The sequence below is a fragment of the Aspergillus novofumigatus genome (genome assembly GCF_002847465.1).
Source record: "Aspergillus novofumigatus IBT 16806 chromosome Unknown P174scaffold_7, whole genome shotgun sequence".
Taxonomy (NCBI): Eukaryota; Fungi; Ascomycota; class Eurotiomycetes; order Eurotiales; family Aspergillaceae; genus Aspergillus; species Aspergillus novofumigatus.
The window spans coordinates 610,401-634,074 of NW_020194280.1; the positions used below are offsets into that span (position 1 = coordinate 610,401).

A 23,674-nucleotide genomic window follows, 5' to 3' on the forward strand; every position below is an offset into this window, starting at 1 on the left:
GCTGGATCGGGGGTGCTTTTATGTTGAATGGCTGATCCAACCCGCTTAGAATTAGACCTACACTTGATGCCTGATTAGACAGTGAGATTCTTCGATTTGCATGAAGAGAATGACATTTTACCTCTTGACTGCTGCAGCAATATGTAATAACCAACAAGTAAGAGGCCTAGTCTATCCACGTAAAGAAAAGTGACTGTACCACTCCATGCTCAACCCTCTCCCTTCCCGGCAACTGAGAAACCACATCGACAGGGCTCTCAAACCTCAGTTCCACCCTCTTCTCACCATCAACCGTCTCCCACCTCACTGTCGCAACATTCTCCCTCCCGACCGCCACCCTCGCCGAGATCCCCGACTTAACCTCAACCGTGGCTTGAACAACACCCTCCTTGCCCCAGGCGCATCAATCCTCACCCCAGCCAGCTCCGTACAGTACTCATAGATCGGCACACTCCCCCAAGCATGACAATCCGAGCGCTGCCGCACATCATCCTCCTCCCACGTCGTCAAATTACACTCCAGCATCCGCCGCCACGGATCCCACACCCGTCCCCAATACGCCTCGTACGCCTCATCCCCGGCCAGAGAGAACGCCCGCAGCGCATAAAACTGCATCACATACGAGCATTTCGCAAAGCTGGCGTCCGCAAAACTCTCCGTCAGCAGACGCACGCGATCGCTCTCCGCTACCGCACCAGATAGCACGGCGAACACCTGGCAGTGCTGCGAGTAGGCGTCCCCGTCGGCGACATCCGCCGTCGAATCGGTGAAGAAGCGCCCGTCGTAGCAGTGCTTGCGGACGGATGCGAGGACGGCCCCGCGCGCGCGGTGTACTCGTCTGCGTGGCCGGGTCGGCCTACATCGTGGAGAAGCAGCGCGGTTTGCTTGAGGACGTAGGCGTAGAGGAGGCTGAAGAAGGTGTGTCTGTTTGACTTTCGGCCGGAGGTCGGGACGCCTTTGTCTGGGTGGGCGTCTGTCGCGCCCCAGTTTGTCACCCAGTCGACGTATTGCCAGACGTCGTCCGGGAGGTTGCTTACCAGCCCGAGGGAGTCGATGTGAGCGTGGAAGAACTCGAGGACGCCGTCGATGCGGGGGAGAAAGGAGCGCGCGTAGGCTGTGTCGCCGAAGTAGAGGTGGTGGTCGCAGACTTGGAGGATCCAGTAGAGGGAGAATCCGGCGATTATCTGCGGGACGTGTGACGGGAACCGGGACTGGGTGAGGCCTTCTGGTGTGACGGAGGCGGCGAAGTTGGTGATGGCCTGCCGCATGAGCCGGTCGTCACCGGAGAGGAGGTAGTGGAATAGACCGACGGAGCGGCTGTCGCCAGAGTATCTGGGACGTTCTAGTTAGATTTCTCATGTGCAAGGGGAGGCGCTTACTGGAGTTGCTCGTAGAAGGGACAGTCGGAGTACCCATCGAACATGCAGTTGCGCATCGTGCGGATGGAGACCTCCCAGATCCTTTCGCTGTACTCGTTCCCATCTTCCTGCCAGCTAGCCTTGACTGCCATCGGATAATTAACCTGGGTAGCGTCGAACGACAGAAGCTCAACCGGTGCTGGCCCACTGGCGATCTCAAGCCGGATCAGTCGAAACGTGCGGAACCAGAACGGCTCGTAGATGGTCGTCTTTCCCGCCGACAAGTCAATGGTCACCTCATCATACGGTCCAATGAGACGTCCATTCTCCGCGTCCAGTCGATCAGCCTTTCTGCGGAAGAAGGGATAGGACGGAGGCTCTTGCTCGTATCCTTCCGAATAGGTGACCTTGAGGGTTACACGAGACGCCTGCACAGATCGAAAGGACCACCGCAGGAACGCAGTTGAATGGACCTCCGCCTGGATTTCAAGCACGTGCGAGGAATTTGCTGGGAGTGTTAGTGTCTGCTTTGGGTTCAGAAACACCGTCCATTTGTCGACACCGTTGCTGCTACTCTGGCACTTTCGGACAAGATCAACTCCCACAGGCGTCTCCTCTGGCATGGGAATCTGACGAGGCCGCAGGCGCCATGGAGACAGATCACCATTCGCCGTCCGTATCCCGTACACCATCGGCGTAACCGGCTCTTCCAGCACTGCCGGAGTAATCCGCTCATTAATCTAACCGATTAGCGCTTGTCCTCTATCCTGCAAAAGGCACAGAGACCTACATGCAGAAACATATCATCAACAAGTCCCATCGGGAACCGCACACTCTCATTCACCTGCACCAGCCACCCATCCCTCGACTGCACATCCACAGTCTCTGTCTGCGTCTCAATCGTCCCAACGACCGTCAAACCCGGAAAGGCCGTCCGCTCAAAGGCCATCGCGCCCCTGCACGCATTGAAATACCTCATCACAACAAAGACAATCTCGTTGTCTCCCACACGTAGATACGGCGCAATGTCTACCGTGTCATAGTACCAGATCAGAGGGCTGCCGCGGGCGGGTCCCACTGCCGCCCGCACGCCATTGACAAAGAGCTTATAACGTGTATCCGCTGAGCAATGGACTAGCGCTCGTGTAGCGGGGGACGTAAGAGATACAAGACGCGTGAATCGGACGATTTTACCGGCAGTGTTGGCTGGGGAGGAATCGATCCAGTTTGGGGCCCAGATCCAGTTGGACTGGAGAGAGTTTACGGTCTGGACAATTAGTATTAGGTTATTGGATTAGAAGAGGGGAGGTACCTTTTGTTCTAGGGGTGATCTCATGGTGTGTTGAATCTCTGCTCTGGATATAAAGCTTTGATGCAGAGTACGTGGTTGAAAGGATATTTATCTGGTTGATGGCTCGGGGGAATGAGCCCCGACATTTCCCCGCCGGCCATACTGCTACTGTGGGAAGTTAAGAAGCTTAGAGACATGGAATGCGATTTAAAGATCAGCTTCAACTTCTATCAACTTCTCTATTTATCTAAATTCAAAAAGCCAAGTCAGAAACAGATACCACATCCCTGCACATCTCATCTCCCGCCAACGATCACTCTCTTAGCATTCATGCCACCATTAATGTCCGTATGGACAATATGTGCCTGGCGTGCACGCAGTTACTTGCAGTGCTTGTGAATGCTCCATCCAACACAGACAGCTCCCTCGTAGCAGTTCCATGGAGCGCGGCCAGCAGTAGCACAGTCAAGGAACTGCGGTATCTCATCAGCCACTTTTCTTTACTCCAGAAGCAAAGAGTAACTCACCTCATCACCGCACTTCCAGAACGGAGCAGTACCGACGCAGTAGATGTAGGACCAGGCCCGCTTGCCATACTTGGCAATCAGCTTGGCGAACTTGATGGCAAGCTTCCACTTGGGCACGCGCTTCCCAAGGTCCTCGTCGTCATCGTTCATGTCAGCAAGGTTGACTTCCTTGCCTTCAGCATCGTAGAAGGTTGCAGCTGGGTCTGTCAGTTTTGTGTTTGTGTTTGCGGGATGGAGAGGGAGGCAAAGGACGTACTTCCTTCCGCGGTCTCGATGGCGGTCACTTCGAGGGTGCCGTCGACGTCGAAGAACTCCATCTTCTTCTTGCCGTCTTCGAGGACGGTGCTCACGATGTTGCCGTAGGGAGTTGCGACGGTGCTGTTGTCGCTGAGGGCATCTTCGCGGGGCATCAGGGAGGGGTGGCCGATGGTAGAGGCTAGGGCAACGTGGCTGCAGAGGGCCACCATGAGGGCGTTGACGATGACAATGAACTTCATTTTGAAGATGGTGAGCTGTAGATGCTTTCTTGTTGTTTGCTTTGCTGTCTTTGCTTGCTTGCTTGTCTGCTGAGCTGCTGTTGATTCCTCTCGTTTCTCGTGGACGTCGAGGGGTTTATATACCTTGCTCCCTCACAGAAGCCCTCCCAATCGAACCGTTTCATCCTCATCACAGAGGCAATCTCGTATTCTTCGATGTTATTTGCATTTCTAATTTTGACATCCCCAAATGAAGCCGACGACAAGCGCAGCTGAATACGATGCACCTCGTAATCATCATTCGAATCCCAGCATCCCCTTCACCTGCGGAATCATGCCAGCGGAACTGGACGCTTGGCCTGCAGAAGCAGATCCCTCCGTCCCTCGTATTGGACTTGGCATCTTGATTGTCTGCTGCCAAGCCGTTCGAGGACTGCTATAAAAAGCTCCGGGGGGCTGTGCGTGTGCCCAGCGCCATGGGAGCCAAGGCCTCCCACTCGCGTCTGCATTGGGGTTCCTGTATGCTCAGTCTTGGCGGCTTGGGCTTCTCGATTCGAAGGTATATCGCGATTGCATGGAATGAAGTCACTGAGGATGTATGAGATGAGGCTACTCTCGTATTCTATTTCCTACTTTTCCCTCCTGCCAAGGCCTAAAAACGACGCATGGGATGCAGGCCTATTCGGATTGCTCGGTGGAAGAAGCAGTTCCACTGAGGGTTTTAGCCAAATTGAGTCGTTTCTCTTGGATCTCGTTTGTAGGGGCTGAGGTATGCAGCATTTGATACTTTTGCCTCATGTTAGTTCACTGGGGCTATTTCCCAAGGCTCTGGCGCCAATGGCAAGGTAGAATTCAGTTTTCATCTCCCGAACGAAGACGCAGATACGAGAGCTGATATTATTTTTTACGCAACAGATTCTCCAAGATATCTACTTAGTGCTCCGGTTCGTGCCCAATTGTGCTTCAGCCTTCAGCTGGGGTACTGGAGGACTCTGGTTGAGTCTGAGATTCGCCCCATGGCCAAGAGCTCATCAACCTCGTACGATGCCGCATGCATTGCCCCGTCCAGATATGGCAGGACTCTACGGAGCGGCCAAAGGACGGAAAAAGACGGGCCTCGTGGAAATAGCCTGACTGGGGATGCTTGCATCGCGTGTCCGGTTATATCCATCTGTGACTTGAACAGTATGGAGGTTCCTGTGGTACTCCGCGGGAGCTCGGGATAACGGAGATATGTCGATCCTGAATCTACAGATACTTTCCCACTCATCGTTTTGTGCTCCTTGTGTCTATGCTTACACTGGTCAAGCTGAGACTTTCCTCTCGGGTGATAGATCATCGAATCGTCGACACCTGCTCCCATTGCTATTCTACACTTGTGCTTGGCGTAGCAGTAACAGAGAGCGTGCACTAAGTGACGAGTGGCAGGAACAGGTCGTCCCAGGCTCGAGGGCGTTCAGGAGATTCCGGTCAGACAGAGACCCCGACGGCTCTATGGCTATTGTCGGACCCTCATTGTTTTCCATTCAACCAAGCCGGACCTAGTGGGACGACGGGTCGAGGGGATATTACACATCATCAGCATTTCACCTCTTGCAATTCATGCAGGTAATCCGTTATCCTTTTTGTCAAAGCATTTGTCATCTGTTCCAGTGGCAATAGTTGCGGTTAGGAGGGATCACGATGGATCTGGCAGGAATGGACTGCAAATTCTCAGCGTCAAGCAGATGAACCTAAGCCTGGCCTTATCCCTGAAGTGGCCTGCTCAACTCCTCTCGAGTCTGGCCTTATTCCGCTCCCATACCACAGCTGCTCGCTTTCACAGGGGCTATTGACTTATCCATCAGCATTTCTGGGCTCTAACCGACGACGGAAAAGGATCTGCAATGTGGCTCCTACTTTCCGCCATGACTTATATCTTTTCTTCGGAGCATGCCTCCAAGCTCTCGGTGGGTGTTATGAGAATGGTAATGAGACATGGTCGCTGGGCTTTCGGGCTAAAACGAAGCTGAGACGGAGCTGAGCAACAAGCACGACGATTTTCAAGGTGAGAATACACCAATGTTGCGCTTCAATCCAGCCTTGCCAAGGTCCTGCTGTTTCCATATGGAAGATATGTATTGGCCAGCAGAGGATAACAGGAGCTAGCATAGCTGATATTGTCCCTGTTGATATACGATGCGTAATCTGCAATCCATGTTGAGTAATGTCTTCGAGAGTCATGTTATGTCTAAGAAGTTCTTGCTCTGTACCTTAGTAGTTTTCTCCAACCGGAGTGCCTATCCTAGCATCTGTCACTTCTCTGTGATTAGATCCCCAATTTTATGAAGAGTGATACACTTTTAGTCCGAGGAGGAGAAGTTGCATAAACAGATAATTTCAATACTATGTCCAACAGTGCATGAATAGCCCGAATCATTGTTTTTTGTAACTGGAGAGTGAGAAAGAAACGAGTATTCCTTCCCTTGTTAGTTTCCCCTTAGATTGGTGATGTAAGCTGTGCAAATCTATATCCACACCTCAGCATCTCAACGCTTTCATGCAACCTATATTACACCCAATTCTTTTCCTTAATCTAAGGGGATACTTGGCGCAATGATTCTGGTATCCTGTAATTGGACCCATCGAGGATGATGAAAGGATGGAGTCATGGATCCTGAGTAATAGATTAAGCTTAAAGTAAACGGCCAACCACAAGAGCTGCCTAGCCAGCTATGAGGCTTGATTGTGAATAGTTACAGCAGTTATTTGACCGAGACCTCATACAATGTAAAAACGATGGATATTATGTCTTGCTTGACCCATCAGTGCATACGTAACCTTGTATGGCGTGTTTCAGACTGTGGACGGAGAGCTCAACAGAAGATGGCATGACATTCATTGTGATCTTCTTAATTCATATATACATAGATTATATTTATGATGAGAGTAGACTAGATTGACAGCAATATTCGGTGTATTTCCGAAATATATTCCTCCAATTCGTAATTGCAGGATAGGCCGCGTCATACCGTGTTTCTTCTATGCTGACCCCTTCCACATCATCACCAACGATGATATACCTGAAACTCTCCGATCAGATCAGCCGGCTCGACGAATCAACTAGCAGGATTCATGCCGCATGCGGTGGAGCTGTCTCGCAGAGATATCGGATCACTTACCGGAACCTACATAGATTGTGGAGAGATCGGCATTCGAATCACCCTGTACAGACATTTTTCCTTTCCATCGCCGATTCAAGCAACTGGTGGATTCCTGGTGGACTCCCGTTCACTGAGTAATTCTACATCTCCACTCGACGGGGGAATTTCTGACAGACCATTATAGGATGCTGTTTGAGATGTACCATGGTCATCGACTGGTCGTCCAGGGGTTGAGACTGGAGGATCAACTGGATATAAAACCAGCGATGTGCAACTCACGGCTTATGTTTCGTTCCTCAGCACATCTCACCCTGTCATTCTTTTGTCTTTCCTTCATTTAACTCTTGTCATTCGTTTCGTGCCTACTTCCAGGATGAAGTACGCTGCTCTCTTTACCACCGTCGGCGCCCTGGTCTCCCAGGCCATGGCCATTGGCGTCCAAGGCACCGCCGAGGGTTTCGCCTCGTCCGTGACCGGCGGTGGCAGTGCTACCCCCGTCTATCCCTCCACCACCGACGAGCTGGTCTCGTACCTCGGTGATAGCGAGGCCCGTGTGATTGTGCTCACCAAGACTTTTGACTTTACCGGCACTGAGGGGACCACCACCGCGACTGGTTGCGCTCCCTGGGGTACTGCCTCGGGCTGCCAGGTAGCCATCAACCAGAACGACTGGTGCACCAACTACCAGTCGAGTGCTCCTTCTGTCTCGGTGACCTAGTATGCTGCTCCATCTGTTTTCTTGCAAAGGTTCTGACACGAAGTAGTGATAATGCCGGTTCGCTCGGTATCACTGTCAACTCCAACAAGTCCCTCATCGGCCAGGGCACCTCCGGCGTCATCAAGGGCAAGGGTCTTCGTATCGTCAGCGGGGCTAAGAACATCATCATTCAGTCAGTACCTGCAAACGAAAGGGAAGGATTATGCTGACTGGTCAGGAACATCGCTGTCACCGATATCAACCCCAAGTACGTCTGGGGAGGCGACGCCATCACCATCAACCAGGCCGACCTCGTCTGGGTCGACCATGTGACTGTACGTTTCCTCACACCCACACATAAGTTGAAAATACAAAAAGACTAAACGAAGTGATGATAGACCGCCCGTATCGGCCGCCAACACTACGTCCTCGGCACCGAAGCCAGCAACCGCATCACCCTCTCCAACAACTACATCGACGGCGAATCCGACTACTCGGCCACCTGCGACAACCACCACTACTGGAACATCTACCTCGACGGCTCCAGCGACAAGGTCACCATGAAGGGCAACTACCTGTACAAGACCAGCGGCCGCGCCCCAAGGTCCAGGGCAACACCTACCTGCACGCCGTCAACAACTACTGGAACGACAACTCCAACCACGCCTTCGAGATCGGCGACGGCGCTTATGTTCTGGCCGAGGGTAACCTCTTCTCCGACGTCACTGCTGCCGTCGAGTCCTCTAGCTTCACGGGCGAGCTGTTTGGGTCTGCGAGTGACTCGTCCACCTGCAAGTCGTATATCGGTCGGAACTGTGTTGCCAACTCGTTCTCCAGCTCTGGGACGCTCTCGGGCTCGACTGCTGATGTGCTGTCCAAGTTTAAGGGTGAGACTGTTGCCTCGGCGAGTGCGGCTGGTACTTCTCCTGCTTCTTCGGCTGGTCAGGGGCACCTGTAGATGGACGTTTCGAAAGGGGGGGGATATAATATAATTGCGTGGACTGTACTCTAGTCAATTTAGTAATATCAGTCTAACTATAAGGGGTGAGAAGATGTATACGCGGAGTAATCGATTAGATTACCACTTCCATTCTAGCCTATAATATGTTATGGCTATTGGCTGTAGATTTAGATTGTAGCACTGTGTCGCTAATAGTTGTCCAAGAGAAGACTCCAGTGGCGCATCTGGATTTAGCCTATGGCTAAGTATTGGAAACCTCTTGAAGACATGCGCTCAATAGACGGTTGTAGAGAAGAACGGCTCACTCATCAAACGGACGGTGAGACCGTTATTTTTATGAAAGCGGGAATATGGCCAAAGAACCAAAAATATGCAAGAAATGTGTTTTTCCATTGCAGTTGATCCTGCACTGCAGCTAAATGTCTCGACAGCCGGATCTAAGCGACTAGAATATTTCCCAACATTCAGATCGCATTCAGGTGGAAAACCGCGGGTCAGACACGACTGAATCGTTCATTTGACTCGCTAGCGTCAAACTGGACAGTGGTCGAATGCAACGGAGCTCCATCACATCTGCATGATAGTCCATTTCAGCAGGTTGTGGGATTTGTCTGCATTGCAAAGCGCTATGTCGCCCTGACTGGTGCTGGTTCAACCATGTCGTAGCCGCATTCGTGGTCTTGCTGCACGGCGACTGTGAGGCGAGATTGGATGAGCAAGTCAACTCCCTCTCGGAAGAAATCATGTTCAGCCGTTATGGCCGGATTTGTGGTGTTCCAAAATGAACTGCTTTCACTGACGAAAGGCTGAATCTAGATCGGGCGCGAAAATCCTCGCGGTCTCGATGTTTCAGCCACCGAGGAGTGCTCTGTAGACGCTTCGATTACTCGCTGGTTGGCAACCATCGTTATAGAATCCATTTTAGTACGATTTCGGTCACACTTTAGGTGCCATAAGTCTGGAATTGAGGTGGCGATGTTCAATGGGTCTCTATACGTGGGCCCAGCCATTGGCAACGAGCACCTGCATTTCGTTAATCAAACAAAAGTCGCCGGGTTCATGCCGGCCACTAGAGAGACTCTTCCATTGGGCAAGTCTCCGTCGAACGACAACCTTCTTGAAAAGAGTCGTAGTAGCCCAACGTCGTAATCTGTTCTCCCACAGAGCCAAGGCGATATATTGTGGAGACAGCCAGGAGCCAGCAGGATGGACCTTTTCGTATGCGGGGCCATTATAACCAACACGGACCTTGGGATTCACGTAGACGCCCTGGTGTCCCGAGAGAGGATTGTCCGCATGGATCAAGCAACATTCAGAGCCCTCAAGATGAAATAGCGCTAGAGAATCGGGAATCCCACGGAATCGCAACGGCGTGCCCGACACGAAAGGCTCACTGGGCATAGCGACTGTTCAAGCGGGTGAGTTAAACCAAAGGAAGAGATACACTACGAGCATAGAGTGGTGAGGGGGTGAAGGAAATATGAGCCTACCCATGCCATTCCAGCAACTCTTGACAGGGACAGGAGACATGTTGAATAGCGCATGCCGAGATGTTGTAGAACGGAAATAAGGCCACGTTTGCATAACGTGCTCATCGCCATGGCTATCCCGCAAAGCAAAAGTATCATAATACAACGGAGGTCGGGAATAGTCTAGAGAGCAAGCGGCGGCGTATACTCCATCGTTTGTGTTAAGCAGTTCAATAACGTCATCCACCTGCGGGCATGCTACAGGGTGAGAAAAGTCATTCCCTCGTAAAGGTTAAGTAGGATTGATACGTACGGTGAATACCACGTCATTCAAGAAGAGAATCTTATCAAATGCTACGCCTTGCCGTTCAAGGTCCTCCAGAGGACGCAGGGTCAAGTTGCGGAGCCGAGCCAGATAAGGTATACGCCTAAGTTCCTTCCGACCGCGAGGAGTATCTATCCAGCCTTCACTCGTAGGAGAAACCGAAATCTCATCCTCGTGAGTCGTGTTTGAGAGAGTGATGTTCCGTCTCACACCGAGGCGATCCAGCTCCACATCGAGATCCCGAAGCGCACCCTTTGTATCATCCCAGCTTCCGCTCTCATAGACACTGACGAAGACATTCTCCGTACCCCATCCTTTAGCCAATTGAACGATTGCGTCATTCCAGTGACTACGCAGAACCGCCTCGTTATTCCAGTGCATGCTCGCAATGTATATTCGCTCCGGTTTCTGTGGAATAGGAGGCTTGGTCGCGTCCGCTGTTGAGACCCGTTGATAAATAAGCAGCACCTCCAGGACAGTCCAGAGCGCGAAGCTTATCAACAAGGCCTGGAGAAGGCGGCGGCGCGGTCCGTACCGGCGAAGTAGCCCATGACGGAGAAACGGGCCAAAATCAGAAGGGATCAGGTGCATTTCGAGCCGGGAATCGCATCATTAGATGAGTGACGATGCAAGTTGATGCAAGTTGTCTAGGGTGAGACAAAGGATGATGCTTGTGTCCCCAATTCTGCCGCTCTTCGCCGACAATCAAGCTCAGGAGAAGAACATCACGTGCCAACATCGAGTCATGTCTCTGCCTCGGACAAGACTGCATCAGTGTATCAGCCACCTAACACATTGAAGATTATATGGCCCTCCGAGAGATAAGTGATTATCTGTCGAAATTTCATGTCCAGAAAGCATATTGTAATCTCTGCCTAAGAAGGTGCTTCCCAGGCGGAACAAGTCCAAGACAAGCCATTGGCCCAAGACTATATATATTTAGCGAGACCGCGAAGTCCGCAGCCGATCCAGTGCTCTCACATATAACATCTTGCAGCTGTCATATTTCGCTACCGTCCAGAGTCATTCTGGGACCATAGACTAAACATTCGTCCACCCCCTCTGACACAAAACCAACAAATACCCATCCGGATCCCTAACCGTAACCCCCCACTTCTCCCAATACTCGTTCGAATGTTGCACTCTGGTCCCCCATTCTCCACCAACCTCTCCACAACCCCGGGCTCAATCGCCCCATCCACATAAATAACCAATAGATCCTCCTCCGTCGGCCTCGGCGCATTCTTTTCGTCGTTGCCATGCACCAGCACCAGCTCCAAATGCCACGCTGCGCCCGGCCACCCCAGCATCAGCAGCTCATGGCCGCCCTCGACTTCGTGTGCGGGTCCACTCCGCCAGAGGACTTTGAGGCCGAGGCCGGTCACGTAGAAGCGTTCTGCAGCGGTGAAGTCGCGACAGGGTCGCGCGATGCGGATGTGTGAGGTTGCGCTGGGGAAGTGGCCTGTTCCTGGGCTGGCTAGGGTTGGGGTTTGGGGGCTGGAGTGGGCCATTTTAACGCAGTGAGATGGTTTGACTGATTGCAATTTGGTTGTATAGGTTAATTTGTCCAGATCTGTGGGGATAGGCTCATATATATGAGTTCATGCAGGGCTAGACCTGGTTCTGGGGCTTCCATTTGTCAGCTGGAGGCTGGATACGAGAATTAGTCAGGTGAGGTCTTCGCAAGGAATGCGCCAGTTATAGGATGGATGTAATGGAGGCTATATATGGATAGATAATTATTTGTGGTTGAGTACATACTGAGACCCAGACGAAAAGCAGTAATAACAATCAGAAGGCTGAATCTGAAGCCACACGTAGAGAGAAGCAAGGTCAACACCCCAACAAATGATAATCACGATACCCTCCCCTCCCGAAGTAGCACCTCAGCCAGCATCGCACGATGCAGTAGTTTATGCAAAGCTATATCAATCAGAATACATCTCAGAAACAACAAAAAATAAACACATACCTTCCGGCGGTGTCCCCTGCGGCGCCTGAGGCGTCACCCGTCCATAATCAACCGCCACATCTGGAACCTCAATCTGCTACAATCAGCAACGCTCATCTCTCTTGGAATTTAACAAACCTCACGAGCCCGCAGTTCCGCATGCAGCAGTTCCGCCTTGGCTACTACATTCCGCAGCAGATCATCCAACTGCGCCGCGTGCGCACGGACAGAGAATATCGATGGGAGACGGTACTTTCGCGAAAGCAACTTGCGCCAGCTGTACCATTTCACTGAAGCTGCAGGGAGCGTGTAGTTGTGTTTGGTTAGCCAGGAGAGTAGCTCGACGTGGACGTAGGAGAGGAAGACGCCGTGTTCGACGCACTGCGAGTCCTGTTTTGAGGCGTTGATGAGGTGGCCGTCGGATTCGGCGCGAGAGGAGTACTGGTGCAGAAGGGTCTGGATGGCGGTTCGGTCTAGGTGGCTGTGGTGGAGGTTGTTGACGACTTCTTCGAGGAGAGTTGCTAGGCGGGAGAGGAGGTCGATGGCGTTGGGGTCGGTGCTTTCTTTGGACATTGTGGTTGTGTTGAGGATGGATTAAAGTGATGGATGCGATGTTGCTGGGGTGTCTCATGGTAATAGGTGTCAAGGAACAATCATATGATCGATAAGCTGATCAGTATCGCTGGTTCTATGAAAGGTGGTGGTTGCTGTGTAGCTATGAACCATGGAATGGATAAACCTACAACTGCACCGAGAACTTGATCCGGACGGGTCTCTAAAGTCAATCTCTTAGCTATTGATCTTCAATTCCAGAAGTGTATTGCACACTATATATAGGCCGTGACAGTGTCACATCCACCAAGGAGAGAACAACGAAGCGTATTTCTTCTTCAACAACTCCCCTGCCACAGGAGGTGGTTTGGGCGGCTCCACCTCGTCATCCGAGTCCTCGAACCCTAAGGGAAGGGGTCTTTCCCTGATCTCTATCTCTCCAAACTCTCCCCCGGTCAGAAGACTTAAATACACACTGACATTCTGTTCACGGAACGTAGTCCGCACCCTCTCGTCTAATGTACGCAGAATCCCTTCCCAGCTGCCGTCCAAAAGGTGTATAGTGGACAATGAAAGGCGCCGCGTTGAGGGTGCCAGCCCGGAGAAAAATCTTTCCAGCTCATCTTGCTTCGCAGAGACTTCCGAAATCGTTATATCTTCGACGCGTGGCCAATTGACAGCACTAAGGACAAGACCTATATCGTACCAGCCCTCTTTCGTGGTGCGGCCATCATTAAGGCCAAACGAACGCAAGTCCAACCATACAGTTTTCAGATCTGCACTGCAAAGTACTGTGTTGAGGTATTGGTCGACATAGTACTTTTCTTCCGGTCGGAGGGGCTCGTGGCGGATGCGAAGGTTGTGGTAGTTCATTCCGAAATCGACTCTCCAGAGGCTGCTGCACGCCGCTCGAAGATCCGACCATGCTGCTGGATCGGTGGGATTGCTCACACTATCGGGACAGAGCAGAGAAAAGCTGCCCCGCCATGGGAACGGTCCAAGATCAAGATACCTCAGCTTGCTTCCGGCTTTGTGGATGGCAACCGGCAGGTCGAACAAGAGCCTGGCAGGCATAAGTTTGGCATCGCGCGTAAGTAAGCGATAATTGCCATGGCGCAAATCGTCGATCTTTTCCCACTCTAGCGCTGCGCTCATCATTCCGGGAAGCAAACTCGTGTCTCTCAGTAGAACTGTCGGGTTATCCCGATCATAGAGTGGTTCCATTTCGTCGGTGAAGCCCAGGGTTATCGTGTTGGGCAGTTGGGAGATACAAGATGCAAGCGTGGTGACGAAGGATCCACTGGTGATGAGCTGTAGCTGCTCTTCATGCTTTTTGCAGTATTCATTATAGCCTCGGACGAAGATCTCCATGTGCTCATCCGCCTCTGCTTCGGCGACAGCGTCATTCTGGTCACTCTCGTCGGAGTCAAAATAGGCGTCCCACGAGCGACAGATTTTGTCGTAATTGCGTTTCGCTTCCCGATATTCCCTCAGCTGCGGCGGGCAGTCTGTTTCATCGTCCGATTCATCCCCCCGAGCCAGTCACAGCGATCGGCCACTTCATACAATTGCTGCTTGCAATAGTCCTTGAAACGAGGGCAGTCTGAGACAAGCTCTTCCGGACGATATTGCAGCCCGACTTGAATGGCATGCACACCTTGAGCTATCCGGGGACGTTTGCACAACTCGACCGCCCCATTCAGCGATACCTGGTCAAGATCTACGCGGAGGATCGGACACAACAGCGGAGACGCCAGGTCGTTGAACAGGCTACAGACCAGGCGGATTTGCCGGATCGTCTCGCGGGCAGTCCTATGGGCAATATCTTCTTCACAGCCCCTGGGTAGCGATCTCCAGTCAATTTGGGCCAGTCGTTTGATCCTTGCGTCCTGGAAGTAACCAAAAATCTGAAGCAGAATATCGGCAGGCAAATCAACTATTGTATATGGTCGGATCTTCGCGCGTGAAAGCTTCATTGCCCCAGCTCGAAGTGCGATGCGGCGTGTGTTGATGTCCCAGAGTACAGTCTTCTTTCGCGTCTCTGGGTTGTCCTCACTATTCTTCCCAGCATCGGTATCATCCTTAACTTCCTTGTCGGGATTGTCAGGACCATCGTCTCCTTGCTTCGAACTTATATATCGCTCAAAAGCATCGAGCCGACTCAGCGCTTGATAAATTTCGTCCAGACTAAGCTTGCCGACCTCCTCAAATTCAGGGTCCCACTTGTCGGGCAGACCCATTCGATCGGCAGAGTGCATCCTGCACAGATTTGCATCCCAAGTGAGCCCAGTATTTTGTGATCTGTAGTGAATATATATTATTAAGTACCTCTGTAGATGCCCCCTCAGTATTGTATTGTGGCATTCTGACTCAAATTAAGGTGCAGCAGTTTTTTCAATTAAGGCTGCCTCACTAGCATGACTTGAGCTAACTATGCCAAGCTTAAATCCCATCGCAAATCGCCGACGCCATGGTTAAGTTACTCTGTAAGGAGTAGAGCATCCGAGCTTAGACTATTGTTTAATTTGGCTAGTTAGACTTGCAACTTCTCTTGGCGTCCCAGCCACCCTTATCTCTTCGCCAGTTGGCTTAATACCTTTGCCTTCCAGTCTATGGATCGATGTCCCTCATTGAAAACACCTAGCTCACTAAGTCGCTGGTTTGCTATTACCTGCGCTATCTGTACTACAGTCTCAACTGAAACTCCGTACACAAGACTGAACCAACTGAAATGATCATCCCTGGCCGCACTCTCCTCACCCGCGCCATCATCCGCAATGTCCAGAACCCAGCTCTGCAAGTCCAACCCTGCGGCGTGGACCTCACCCTCAAACGAGTCCTTACCTGGACATCACCTGGAACAATCGATCTAGACAACCACCGCCGCCAGACTGCGGCAACAAATGAAATCTCTTTCCCCGCATCAAGCACCACTACTCCAGAGGAACGCTTCCTCAATCTCCCGCAGGGATCCTATCTCGTCGAATTCAACGAAACAGTGTCCGTCCCTCTCGACGTAATGGGTCAAATCTTCGTGCGCAGCTCACTGTTTCGCTCTGGCGTGCTACTCACCGCCGGCGTTATGGACAGTGGCTATGTAGGGGCAGTTGGAGCCTTGATGCGGGTGCTGAACCCGGCCGGACTGAGGGTCTACCCATCTGCAAGACTAGCACAGTTTGTTTTTCACCAGATGAGCGAGGAGGTCGAGGGGTATGCAGGTGTTTACCAGGGGAGGACGTCACTCTAACCTATCCAACTCTGCCATTTAAATACTCATCTAAGCTATCAGCCTGTAGTAATAGTACTATTACATGACTGATTATCAATTCATATGCAACCCCCACTAACACAAATACTCTGCCCCGTCACCCACCCGCCGCCTCCCCAGCCAGGAACGTCACAACCCTCGCTATATCCTCTGGGATACCAACCCGATTGCCTAACGGCGTATTCTCCTGGATATAAGCGATCACCTGCTCAGGCACCTCCTGCCGCAACATATCAGACTCCACGGCCCCAGGCTGGACAGCATTAACCGTGCACCCCACAGGCCCCAGTTCACACGCCAACGACCTCGTGAAGCCCTCCACGGCTGCCTTGGAGGCGGAGTACACCGAGAAACCGGGTGATCCGCGCCGGGCAGCTACAGAGCTGAGGTTGATGACTCGGCCTGGGGCGCGCAGATGCGGGATAACGGCTTTGGTCATGTTCATCAAACCGTAAACGTTGACGTCGAAGATGGAGCATATATCCTCCTGGCTGGTTTCGACGAGATTCTTGCATTGAGAGACGCCGGCGTTGTTGACAAGGATGTCGATCTTGTTGTCATTGTTTTCCGATGGGAATGCCTCGAACGTGGCAGTGAGGATTCTGGCTGGGCCGTCTGGGCGTCGGAGGTCGGCTTCGACTTTGACTGCTGCGGAGCCGTTGTTTAGGGAGTGGATTTTGACACATAGAGCGTCGATAGCGGGTTCGCTGCTTGCGGAGGTGTAGGTTAGGGTGAGCTGGACGAATTAGCGATATATCATTGCAGTTGTGAAGAAGAGGGATGTACCTTTGCACCCTGCTTTGCGAGATCGAGGGCGATCCCGGCGCCGATTCCGCGCGAGGCGCCGGTGACAATGGCAATTTTTCCTTGAAGGCTCATTTTTATTTGCAATTTTGTACTTGAGTGAGGTTATGGATGACATGATAGAAGGATCTTCGTCGTCTTATATATCGGATCTGCTTCATTACATAACGTTATGTTATGATTCCATTGTGGAGATTATCCTACTGAAGGTTATGAAATACAGGTCGGGTTATGTTTTACTGCATTGAGTGTCTTAGAAGATAACGATATCCTGTCCGAGTTCGTAAATTCTCACCATAACGTTATGCAATACGGGGGATGCCCCATAACAGCGTGTGAGCTCGCTGAGTGGACCAAACCGTTATTTCATTATGAATTAGTAGCAGCTCTGGTCCATGGTATTGTAATTATTCCTGCTTGTACTCGAGGTCATCTGAGAGCATTTGACTGTTACCTAGAGCAGATGCAACTATACTCTCGACAGGTTCTTGACAGAATACAATGTTATCGTTGCACAGCAACACTATTATACATTACTTACATACTAATAGAACGCTATATCAAAAAAAAGCAGCTACCAAGTAAACGCCTCCTCCACAAAATCAAGGGCAACCCCCGATCCACCTGCCGCCTCGCCGCCTCCCTCACATCATCCCCAACGCCCCCGGCCCACAAACCGACACCACCGTCGCCCCAATCCTCCGGGGTATAATCTCCTCCAGCACAGTCGCCGGAGTACACCGCCCCGCAAACGTCCGGATCACCCCCCCGTGCTGCGCATCTCGCCGCGACTCCTCGGCTTCGACACAAACAGCATGATCGTCAGGATTGTCTCCGCGTGCGGCATCTGCAGAATCTCCTGGATATACTCCATCACCCAGCGAACGCTGTCCATGCTGCGGACCGCCCAGACCAGCGTGACGGAGCGCGTGGCGGCTCGGTCGGCCGCGGCGCGGAGAAGCAGGTCGCGGATGAAGAGGAGGTGGTGCGTTATGCCGACGCCGCCGGAGAAGAGGATCGCGGTGCCGTAGCTGGCCATGTTGACTGCGTGCGAGGAGTACGGGCCTTCGAGGAAGCCGGTTGTGGTGAATGTTTCGTCGGGGGAGGACATTGCGCGAGTGTACAGCGCGCGGGTCATGCCCTGGCGGGCGGCGACGACTAGTGTCACTGCTGTGTGGTTGTATGGGGAGGATTGGCTTTCGAGGGTTATGGACTTGGTGTCGCTGGCTAATGATTGGACGCTTTTTGGGCGGGAGGTGTGGGAGAGTTCTGCCCAGGCGGCGGAGAAGGGGTGGGACATCCACCAGGAGATCTGGGGGATGTATGCGAAGAAGTGGCTGCCTGGGGGACGTGGTAGTGTCTGGGAAGAAAGAAGGTGAGACGGCAGGCTTCGCCGGGAAGCGCCTCTACTCGTAGCTTTGTCATGCCATGTCGTCGAGACACGTTCAAAAAGACCAGCCAGAGGAGTCGGGTGGATCGTTCTGCACTCCAGAGGAGAACAACCCATTGGATCCATGGCTTTTGGGGAAGGCTGTGCATGTCGAGGTGCAGGTATATGCCCAAGATGATCAGGAAGGCGCCCATCTGATGGATGCAGAGAAAGGTTTCGTAGAATGCGTGTCGTACAGGTGAGAGGGAGTGAAGAATGAAAAAGGCCATGACCGCAGTTGCAACCATTCCCCAGGCGTAGGAGGGCGTTTCAGAAAGATGCTGAGCAAGTGCAGACGTGTTTCCCTCTCGGACGGTGTTGACGGCCCAAGCAGCCATGTGAATTATGCTCTCGACGGCGGCAATACGACCCAGCCATCGGTGAAAAAGGTTGTATGTGTCGAAACTGATCCGTAGCAGAGGTATCAAGGGGTTGTTGCGGGTTGCAAAGAGCACAAGAGGGACTATGTTTAATGTGGCCAATGTACCGGAACGTCCGCGAAGCTCTGCAATGACGGCGGGCGTCTCATTCTGATAGTCGAGGTCGCAGCAGTAGATGATTTGGCTGAGAATGTATCCAAAGATAAGGAGCGAGTGAAACCGGGAAGGGAGAGTGCCCATATTCATGGCCGACGAGAGCTGGATCTCTCGGTTATGGCGCTTGCCGAACAATGGCGCGTAGAGCAGACGGCTTTTGATTTGGACCCAGAGTGATGACTCCGTGATGCTCCAGACAGACTGTTGCTTTTCAGTTGCACCGGAACAGACAATGTAGCGAAGATAAGCATGCCCGATTTGAGCCAGCCGTGCAAGGAGGACCATCCCGGCGAAAGCCAACATGGACGAATAGATGAGCTGGACAAAAAGGACATCGCGAGGAGTGTTGAGGCCATCATGGCCTGTGGAATAATCCACCATTCGATTATTTTTCATGTCGACGATCCAGATGATTAGACTCAAGATGATCAACAGAGCAGCGCTCACTGCGTATATAAGTCCGCCTATCACTCCAAGGTTCCTTGGCTAACATGATCCACCAGGGACACTACTGTGGAGAATCCATTCTGATATTCTTCACGTTATTCTTTTTAGGGGCAGTACACCAGGCCATAGCTTCAGACAGGGAATCGCCAGGGTCTGCCCTAATCTCATGACACCATCGCGGTTGGCAACCTGGCTAATCCGGCCCATTAACGGATAGTCTGACAAATGAGAGCAATCTATCGTTCTCCATCGTTCGAGGGAAGACCATCGGATTCGTTGTTCACTGCTAACCGACAAGTTCAGGGTCCTGGTGAAACCTGCAGAGGGGTCATCCACGACAAAAGCCGTCCCAGCTTCCCTCCTGTCATTTGCGAGGGATGTCTCCGTCCCGTTAAGGAAGTCTGAGTGCTTCAGATGGAAAGCTTCTACTACTTTGACTCAGTCCGAGACATTTTTGTGAAGAAGAAGGAGATGCCTGTGTAGATGTGAAGCGTTCCATGGGAACTTCCTTCAATGGTGAAACAATCGTTGTTCCATTGTGTGGTATCCTCAAGTTGTATCCTCTCTGTGGGGAGCAGGAAGATCTAGTTATCGACTTGAATATGGTACCTGGCATAGAGACGATCTGAAACTGCCGACGAGAAGCAGTTTCAGGTTGCTGAATATCCTGCTCAAACCGTGGGTCTGGACTCAGGTAACTGACCCCAATCCCCACCGTTTCGAGTTTCTAATTATAGCCCCAAATATGGGCATTCGATATCTCGCTTGAGTCTCGACCTCGAATGTGTCGAACCCTTCACATCGAAAGTTAAAAAATACCCGGACTGTTCATACTCGCTGTCGCCTATAGAAAGGTAAACGTAGCTTAATGATCTTGGAAGTAAGCATGAATAACAAATTCAGGAGATCCCGAACCCTGGGCCCTGACCATTAGTTGTTCCTGGTTAGTGCCTGTGCAAAAGCGCTAGTGCTTGGACCTCGGCAAATCAGACATTGCTATACTAAATCTAAAACAAATGCAGTCTGATTCTGTCACATGTACATCTCCTCCCAGCACTATAAAAGGTAAAGCTCACTCTGATCTCTGTTCTACGGAGCAACTTGTACTTGTCATATAACTGGGGAAGTTGGCTGTGTAGAGCTATAATAGGGGTATTATATATTGAAAGCTGTGGACGCTTCAATCAATTCTATGTAACTAGGCCTGAGAGTCTATCCATACGGTGAACACTAGGGCACTCCATAGTACCCTATCGGCCTCCATTGTTTGAGGAGTCAAAGTAACCGACAAATAGTAGTAGAAGGTTCCCTATCAACCTTTCACTTCTGATGCCACCCCGGCCTTCTCCAGAACCTCTAGTTTTCCATTTGGACCACGTGTCTCTCCTTCGACTTAGTTCCTTCATATTAAGGGGAATAGTTTCTGATTTGTGAGGTCTGCTGAAGCATCTTCTTCGACATCTGCCCGAACTATTGAGCCGATTTGGTTTCGGTCGTGATAATATGCTTCGCGGAGATGAGGCTACCAACTGTTGCCAAACCAGCGCGTGGGGAGTCGCCAGCTGATGTTATACGCTTGAGTATGTTACTCAAGTGCCCGGGCCAGGTCAGACGAATGGATCTCCCATCCCGCGCGCCCTAAGATGAAGGAGAAAGCTTTTGTTCTCCGATTGAGGTATGCGCAGGATGGAGAGACGGCTTCTCGAGGGAAGCAGGGAACGACCGTAGCGTAATCCCGACCGTCACCAGCATTTTAACGCTCTGTTCTCTAATGCGCTCGATGTTTTAGACTCTGCATAGCCCACAAGAAATGAAAGCCAGCTATAAGATAGGAGAAGCCCATAAGCAGCTTTGCGCAAAAGATTCAAGTTGAAATTCCTTCTCGAGATGGTCTACACAAAACCGATAGGAAAGCAGATATTCCGGAAGCGGTTTGACGAATATACGGGACTCATGCCATACAAGGTGCTCGTTCGGATCGGATCTTCGGTGACTATGATTGTGCGGTCAAGCAGTGTTTGTCGATACAATGGCCATGCAGCCCTAGGGAGACCTACTCCTTAAAGCAGGAGCTAACATGGAGTCTAAGGACACTTATAATGGGACGCCACTATATCACGCAGCATTAAATGGGCATGAAGTAGTGGTTAAGCTACTCCTTGAGGCGGGTGCCAATCTAGAGTCAAAGGACATCACTCAACATACAGCACTTATTTTGGCAGCAAAGAGAGGGCACGAAGCAGCACTTAAGCTGCTTCTTCAAGCAGGCACCAACCTAGAGTCAAAGGATATTTATAATAAGACGCCACTATCTTGTGCAGCATTGAAAGGGCATGCAGTAGTAGTTAAGGTGCTGCTCGAGGCAGGCGCTAACCCAAAGTCAACGAATAGGTCTGGCGACACTGCCATGGGACTGCAGTGAATGGGCATGGAGCAGTGGTACAGCCGATCCTTGAGTCAGGCGCCAACCCCGACGATTATGCTTCAAGGTTGGGTTTCCTGTTCCTGTCGTCCATGAGTGCATTGGTACCAATCCACTTCCGAGAACGGTCCAAGGGTGATCCAGATATTGAAGACTGGTCAAGAAAATACCCGAGAGCTAAGGGAGGGTGGTAAGCGGCATGTATCGCAGGGATATGAGACGTATCCTTATCCATTCAAGCCATTTATGATAGTGTGTCTCTTCATAGTAGACTACTGAAGTGGCCTGTTCTTGTCTGAGACTCAAGCTCTAAAGCTTGGACTTTATCCGCCTGCTAGAACAGTTAGCCGAAACGAGTGAAACGCGAGTCAAACAAATGAGGCGTTAGACAGATAAGAAATAGGGGCAGAGGTTACATCTAGTTGTACTCAGAACAGGAATCGAGATTCGTTTGATGTAATATTCTATTTATTACTACTGATCACTACCGTCCGACCTTCTCTACCCTTGCACAACGACATCAATAGCATTTTCTCCATTCTGCACAGCGCATCGACCCTGGACCAGGCCAGAGATTCAGTAAGATAGACTAATATTCCAGTCGAAGGTCTGTCATCTGACTGTCATTCGAGCCATAGCCTTGATTAGTACCGTGGCTGGCAGGAGAAAGGCTGCTCAATCTGGACATAATAGGTTCCTCAAAGAGCAGACAAGTAGCTATTTCGTCCCTAGCTGCGTGATATTAATACCGAGCTATGAATAGGAGATACAAGCAAGAAAATAATGCATATGAATGAATATAATACTATGCTCTACTGAATACTAGATGTATCCCGCAGGGCGTAGGGCGTGGACGATGACAACGGTAATAATGCCGCAATTGGGCAGCCACAGATTGTACATCCTATATAATCTTCCAGCTACCCAGACGTCGCTGTATAAGACCTCGTATCTTTTATTGGGCGATTAGTTTACCAGAGCACTACCTGATGGCAGCAGAACTCCAGTAAAACCCAGCATTCTAACATACTCCAGCCCCGGGATATCGACGCAATGCATTTATTCAACAAGTAACTCATTGTATCTTCCCTTCAAATACATACGGAACTGATATCAACTCAGATACAACACTATCAGACCATCATCCCCCGAAAATGACAATGACAACCGCCCTGCACTACCGCCTCGCAACACCCACCGACGCCCCCAAATCCAACACCTCGTCCAATCCGCCTTCCGCGCCTCGGACCCCAGACCAAACTGGACCGGCGACACAGCCCTCTCCTCGGCCTTCCGCGTCGACACCACTGAGATCCTCGCAAAGATCACCACGCCGGACAGCGCATTCCTCCTTGCAAGCGACCTCACCGGCGCCCTGATCGCCTGCATCGGAATCTCCAGGGAAACTGCGGACGCTGACCTCGCACGCTTCTTCATGCTGGCTGTCGATGAAGCGTACCAGCGCTTTGGGATCGGGCGGAAAGTCCTCGCTTACGCGGAGGGGTATTGTCAGAGGAAATGGGGTGTTAGGCGGGGAGGTCTGAATGCGCTCTCGACTCGGGAGGAGCTGATATTGTGGTATTTGCGCTGTGGGTATCGGCCCACAGGGGAGGTGACGCCTTTTCCGGTTGAGAGGTTTAGGGGGTTGGAGTTGCCGGAGGATTTGGGCTTTGTGGAGATGGAGAAGGTGTTGATTGCGAGCTGAACCGCGGGGGTAATGGGATGGTGCAGGAGGTTTGTGTAGAGGATGGTCGTGGTCCAGGGAGGTATTGATTGGTGGCTTCCTCATGGTACTGGCAGCAGATTCTGACGGGTAAAGGTCACGTAGACTCAATAAGTGCATAAGCAAAGTGGACATGATAAGATTCAGCATAGAACTAAGCACTGTACAGTTGACCGGCACACTGGGTGTTTCCGCATAAATGCTTGACATCTACCAGCCGTTCTTCAGGATACAACGGAAATGCTCATGTACTGATCTATGAGTAAATTCATACTATGATACATAATCAAATGGT

At 51.4% G+C, this 23,674-nt stretch overlaps 10 protein-coding genes across 10 annotated transcripts; 3 read left to right on the top strand and 7 right to left on the bottom strand.

Annotated features, from left to right (window-relative positions):
- Positions 1-166: 166 nt before the first annotated feature.
- P174DRAFT_514746 (putative rhamnosidase B) lies at positions 167-4,161 on the bottom strand (the record flags this gene model as incomplete). The annotated part of the gene is made up of 9 exons (XM_024832102.1): positions 167-338; positions 362-792; positions 861-1,332; positions 1,380-2,098; positions 2,149-2,625; positions 3,177-3,373; positions 3,433-3,721; positions 3,977-4,066; positions 4,087-4,161. The coding sequence occupies 9 exons, from the start codon at positions 4,159-4,161 to the stop codon at positions 167-169; spliced, it is 2,922 nt and encodes a 973-aa protein (XP_024679327.1).
- Positions 4,162-6,941: 2,780 nt separating this feature from the next.
- P174DRAFT_506362 (polysaccharide lyase family 1 protein) lies at positions 6,942-8,450 on the top strand (the record flags this gene model as incomplete). Its single annotated transcript, XM_024831308.1, has 5 exons — positions 6,942-7,512; positions 7,560-7,685; positions 7,731-7,827; positions 7,891-8,046; positions 8,082-8,450. Exons 1-5 carry the CDS (start codon positions 7,169-7,171, stop codon positions 8,448-8,450), a joined length of 1,092 nt encoding a protein of 363 aa, XP_024679328.1. The 5' UTR covers positions 6,942-7,168.
- Positions 8,451-9,443: 993 nt separating this feature from the next.
- Positions 9,444-10,838, bottom strand: P174DRAFT_376291 (glycosyltransferase family 69 protein; the record flags this gene model as incomplete). The annotated part of the gene is made up of 3 exons (XM_024822673.1): positions 9,444-9,859; positions 9,944-10,169; positions 10,236-10,838. The coding sequence occupies 3 exons, from the start codon at positions 10,836-10,838 to the stop codon at positions 9,444-9,446; spliced, it is 1,245 nt and encodes a 414-aa protein (XP_024679329.1).
- A 141-nt stretch (positions 10,839-10,979) lies between these two features.
- Positions 10,980-11,758, bottom strand: P174DRAFT_453657 (VOC family protein; the record flags this gene model as incomplete). The annotated part of the gene is made up of 2 exons (XM_024829178.1): positions 10,980-11,257; positions 11,332-11,758. 2 exons carry the CDS (start codon positions 11,756-11,758, stop codon positions 11,187-11,189), a joined length of 498 nt encoding a protein of 165 aa, XP_024679330.1. The 3' UTR covers positions 10,980-11,186.
- A 344-nt stretch (positions 11,759-12,102) lies between these two features.
- On the bottom strand, positions 12,103-12,771 carry P174DRAFT_411720 (glyoxalase family protein; the record flags this gene model as incomplete). The annotated part of the gene is made up of 3 exons (XM_024824284.1): positions 12,103-12,170; positions 12,220-12,292; positions 12,337-12,771. 3 exons carry the CDS (start codon positions 12,769-12,771, stop codon positions 12,103-12,105), a joined length of 576 nt encoding a protein of 191 aa, XP_024679331.1.
- A 265-nt stretch (positions 12,772-13,036) lies between these two features.
- Positions 13,037-15,008, bottom strand: P174DRAFT_514751 (uncharacterized protein; the record flags this gene model as incomplete). The annotated part of the gene is made up of 2 exons (XM_024832103.1): positions 13,037-14,258; positions 14,297-15,008. The coding sequence occupies 2 exons, from the start codon at positions 15,006-15,008 to the stop codon at positions 13,048-13,050; spliced, it is 1,923 nt and encodes a 640-aa protein (XP_024679332.1). The 3' UTR covers positions 13,037-13,047.
- A 366-nt stretch (positions 15,009-15,374) lies between these two features.
- P174DRAFT_444490 (putative dUTP diphosphatase Dut) lies at positions 15,375-16,043 on the top strand. Its single transcript, XM_024828097.1, has one exon. It carries the CDS (start codon positions 15,482-15,484, stop codon positions 15,995-15,997), a length of 516 nt encoding a protein of 171 aa, XP_024679333.1. The 5' UTR covers positions 15,375-15,481; the 3' UTR covers positions 15,998-16,043.
- A 72-nt stretch (positions 16,044-16,115) lies between these two features.
- On the bottom strand, positions 16,116-16,897 carry P174DRAFT_514753 (SDR family NAD(P)-dependent oxidoreductase; the record flags this gene model as incomplete). Its single annotated transcript, XM_024832104.1, has 2 exons — positions 16,116-16,754; positions 16,805-16,897. 2 exons carry the CDS (start codon positions 16,895-16,897, stop codon positions 16,116-16,118), a joined length of 732 nt encoding a protein of 243 aa, XP_024679334.1.
- A 499-nt stretch (positions 16,898-17,396) lies between these two features.
- P174DRAFT_514754 (ferric reductase family protein) lies at positions 17,397-19,189 on the bottom strand (the record flags this gene model as incomplete). Its single annotated transcript, XM_024832105.1, has 5 exons — positions 18,127-19,189; positions 17,587-18,049; positions 17,500-17,538; positions 17,447-17,465; positions 17,397-17,414 (listed from the first exon to the last, which is right to left on the bottom strand). The coding sequence occupies exons 1-5, from the start codon at positions 19,181-19,183 to the stop codon at positions 17,397-17,399; spliced, it is 1,596 nt and encodes a 531-aa protein (XP_024679335.1). The 5' UTR covers positions 19,184-19,189.
- Positions 19,190-22,620: 3,431 nt separating this feature from the next.
- On the top strand, positions 22,621-23,631 carry P174DRAFT_444491 (GNAT family N-acetyltransferase). Its single transcript, XM_024828098.1, has 3 exons — positions 22,621-22,726; positions 22,779-22,878; positions 22,911-23,631. The coding sequence occupies exons 2-3, from the start codon at positions 22,817-22,819 to the stop codon at positions 23,359-23,361; spliced, it is 513 nt and encodes a 170-aa protein (XP_024679336.1). The 5' UTR covers positions 22,621-22,726; positions 22,779-22,816; the 3' UTR covers positions 23,362-23,631.
- The last annotated feature ends 43 nt before the right edge of the window (positions 23,632-23,674 follow it).

Bases quoted from the DNA above. Each gene is read 5' to 3' on its own strand.
- P174DRAFT_444490 (XM_024828097.1), top strand. From the start codon at position 15,482: ATGATCATCCCTGGCCGCACTCTCCTCACCCGCGCCATCATCCGCAAT.
- P174DRAFT_444491 (XM_024828098.1), top strand. From the start codon at position 22,817: ATGACAACCGCCCTGCACTACCGCCTCGCAACACCCACCGACGCCCCC. The intron at 22,879-22,910 runs GTCCAATCCGCC...CTCGGACCCCAG, and splicing joins GCCCCCAAATCCAACACCTC to ACCAAACTGGACCGGCGACA.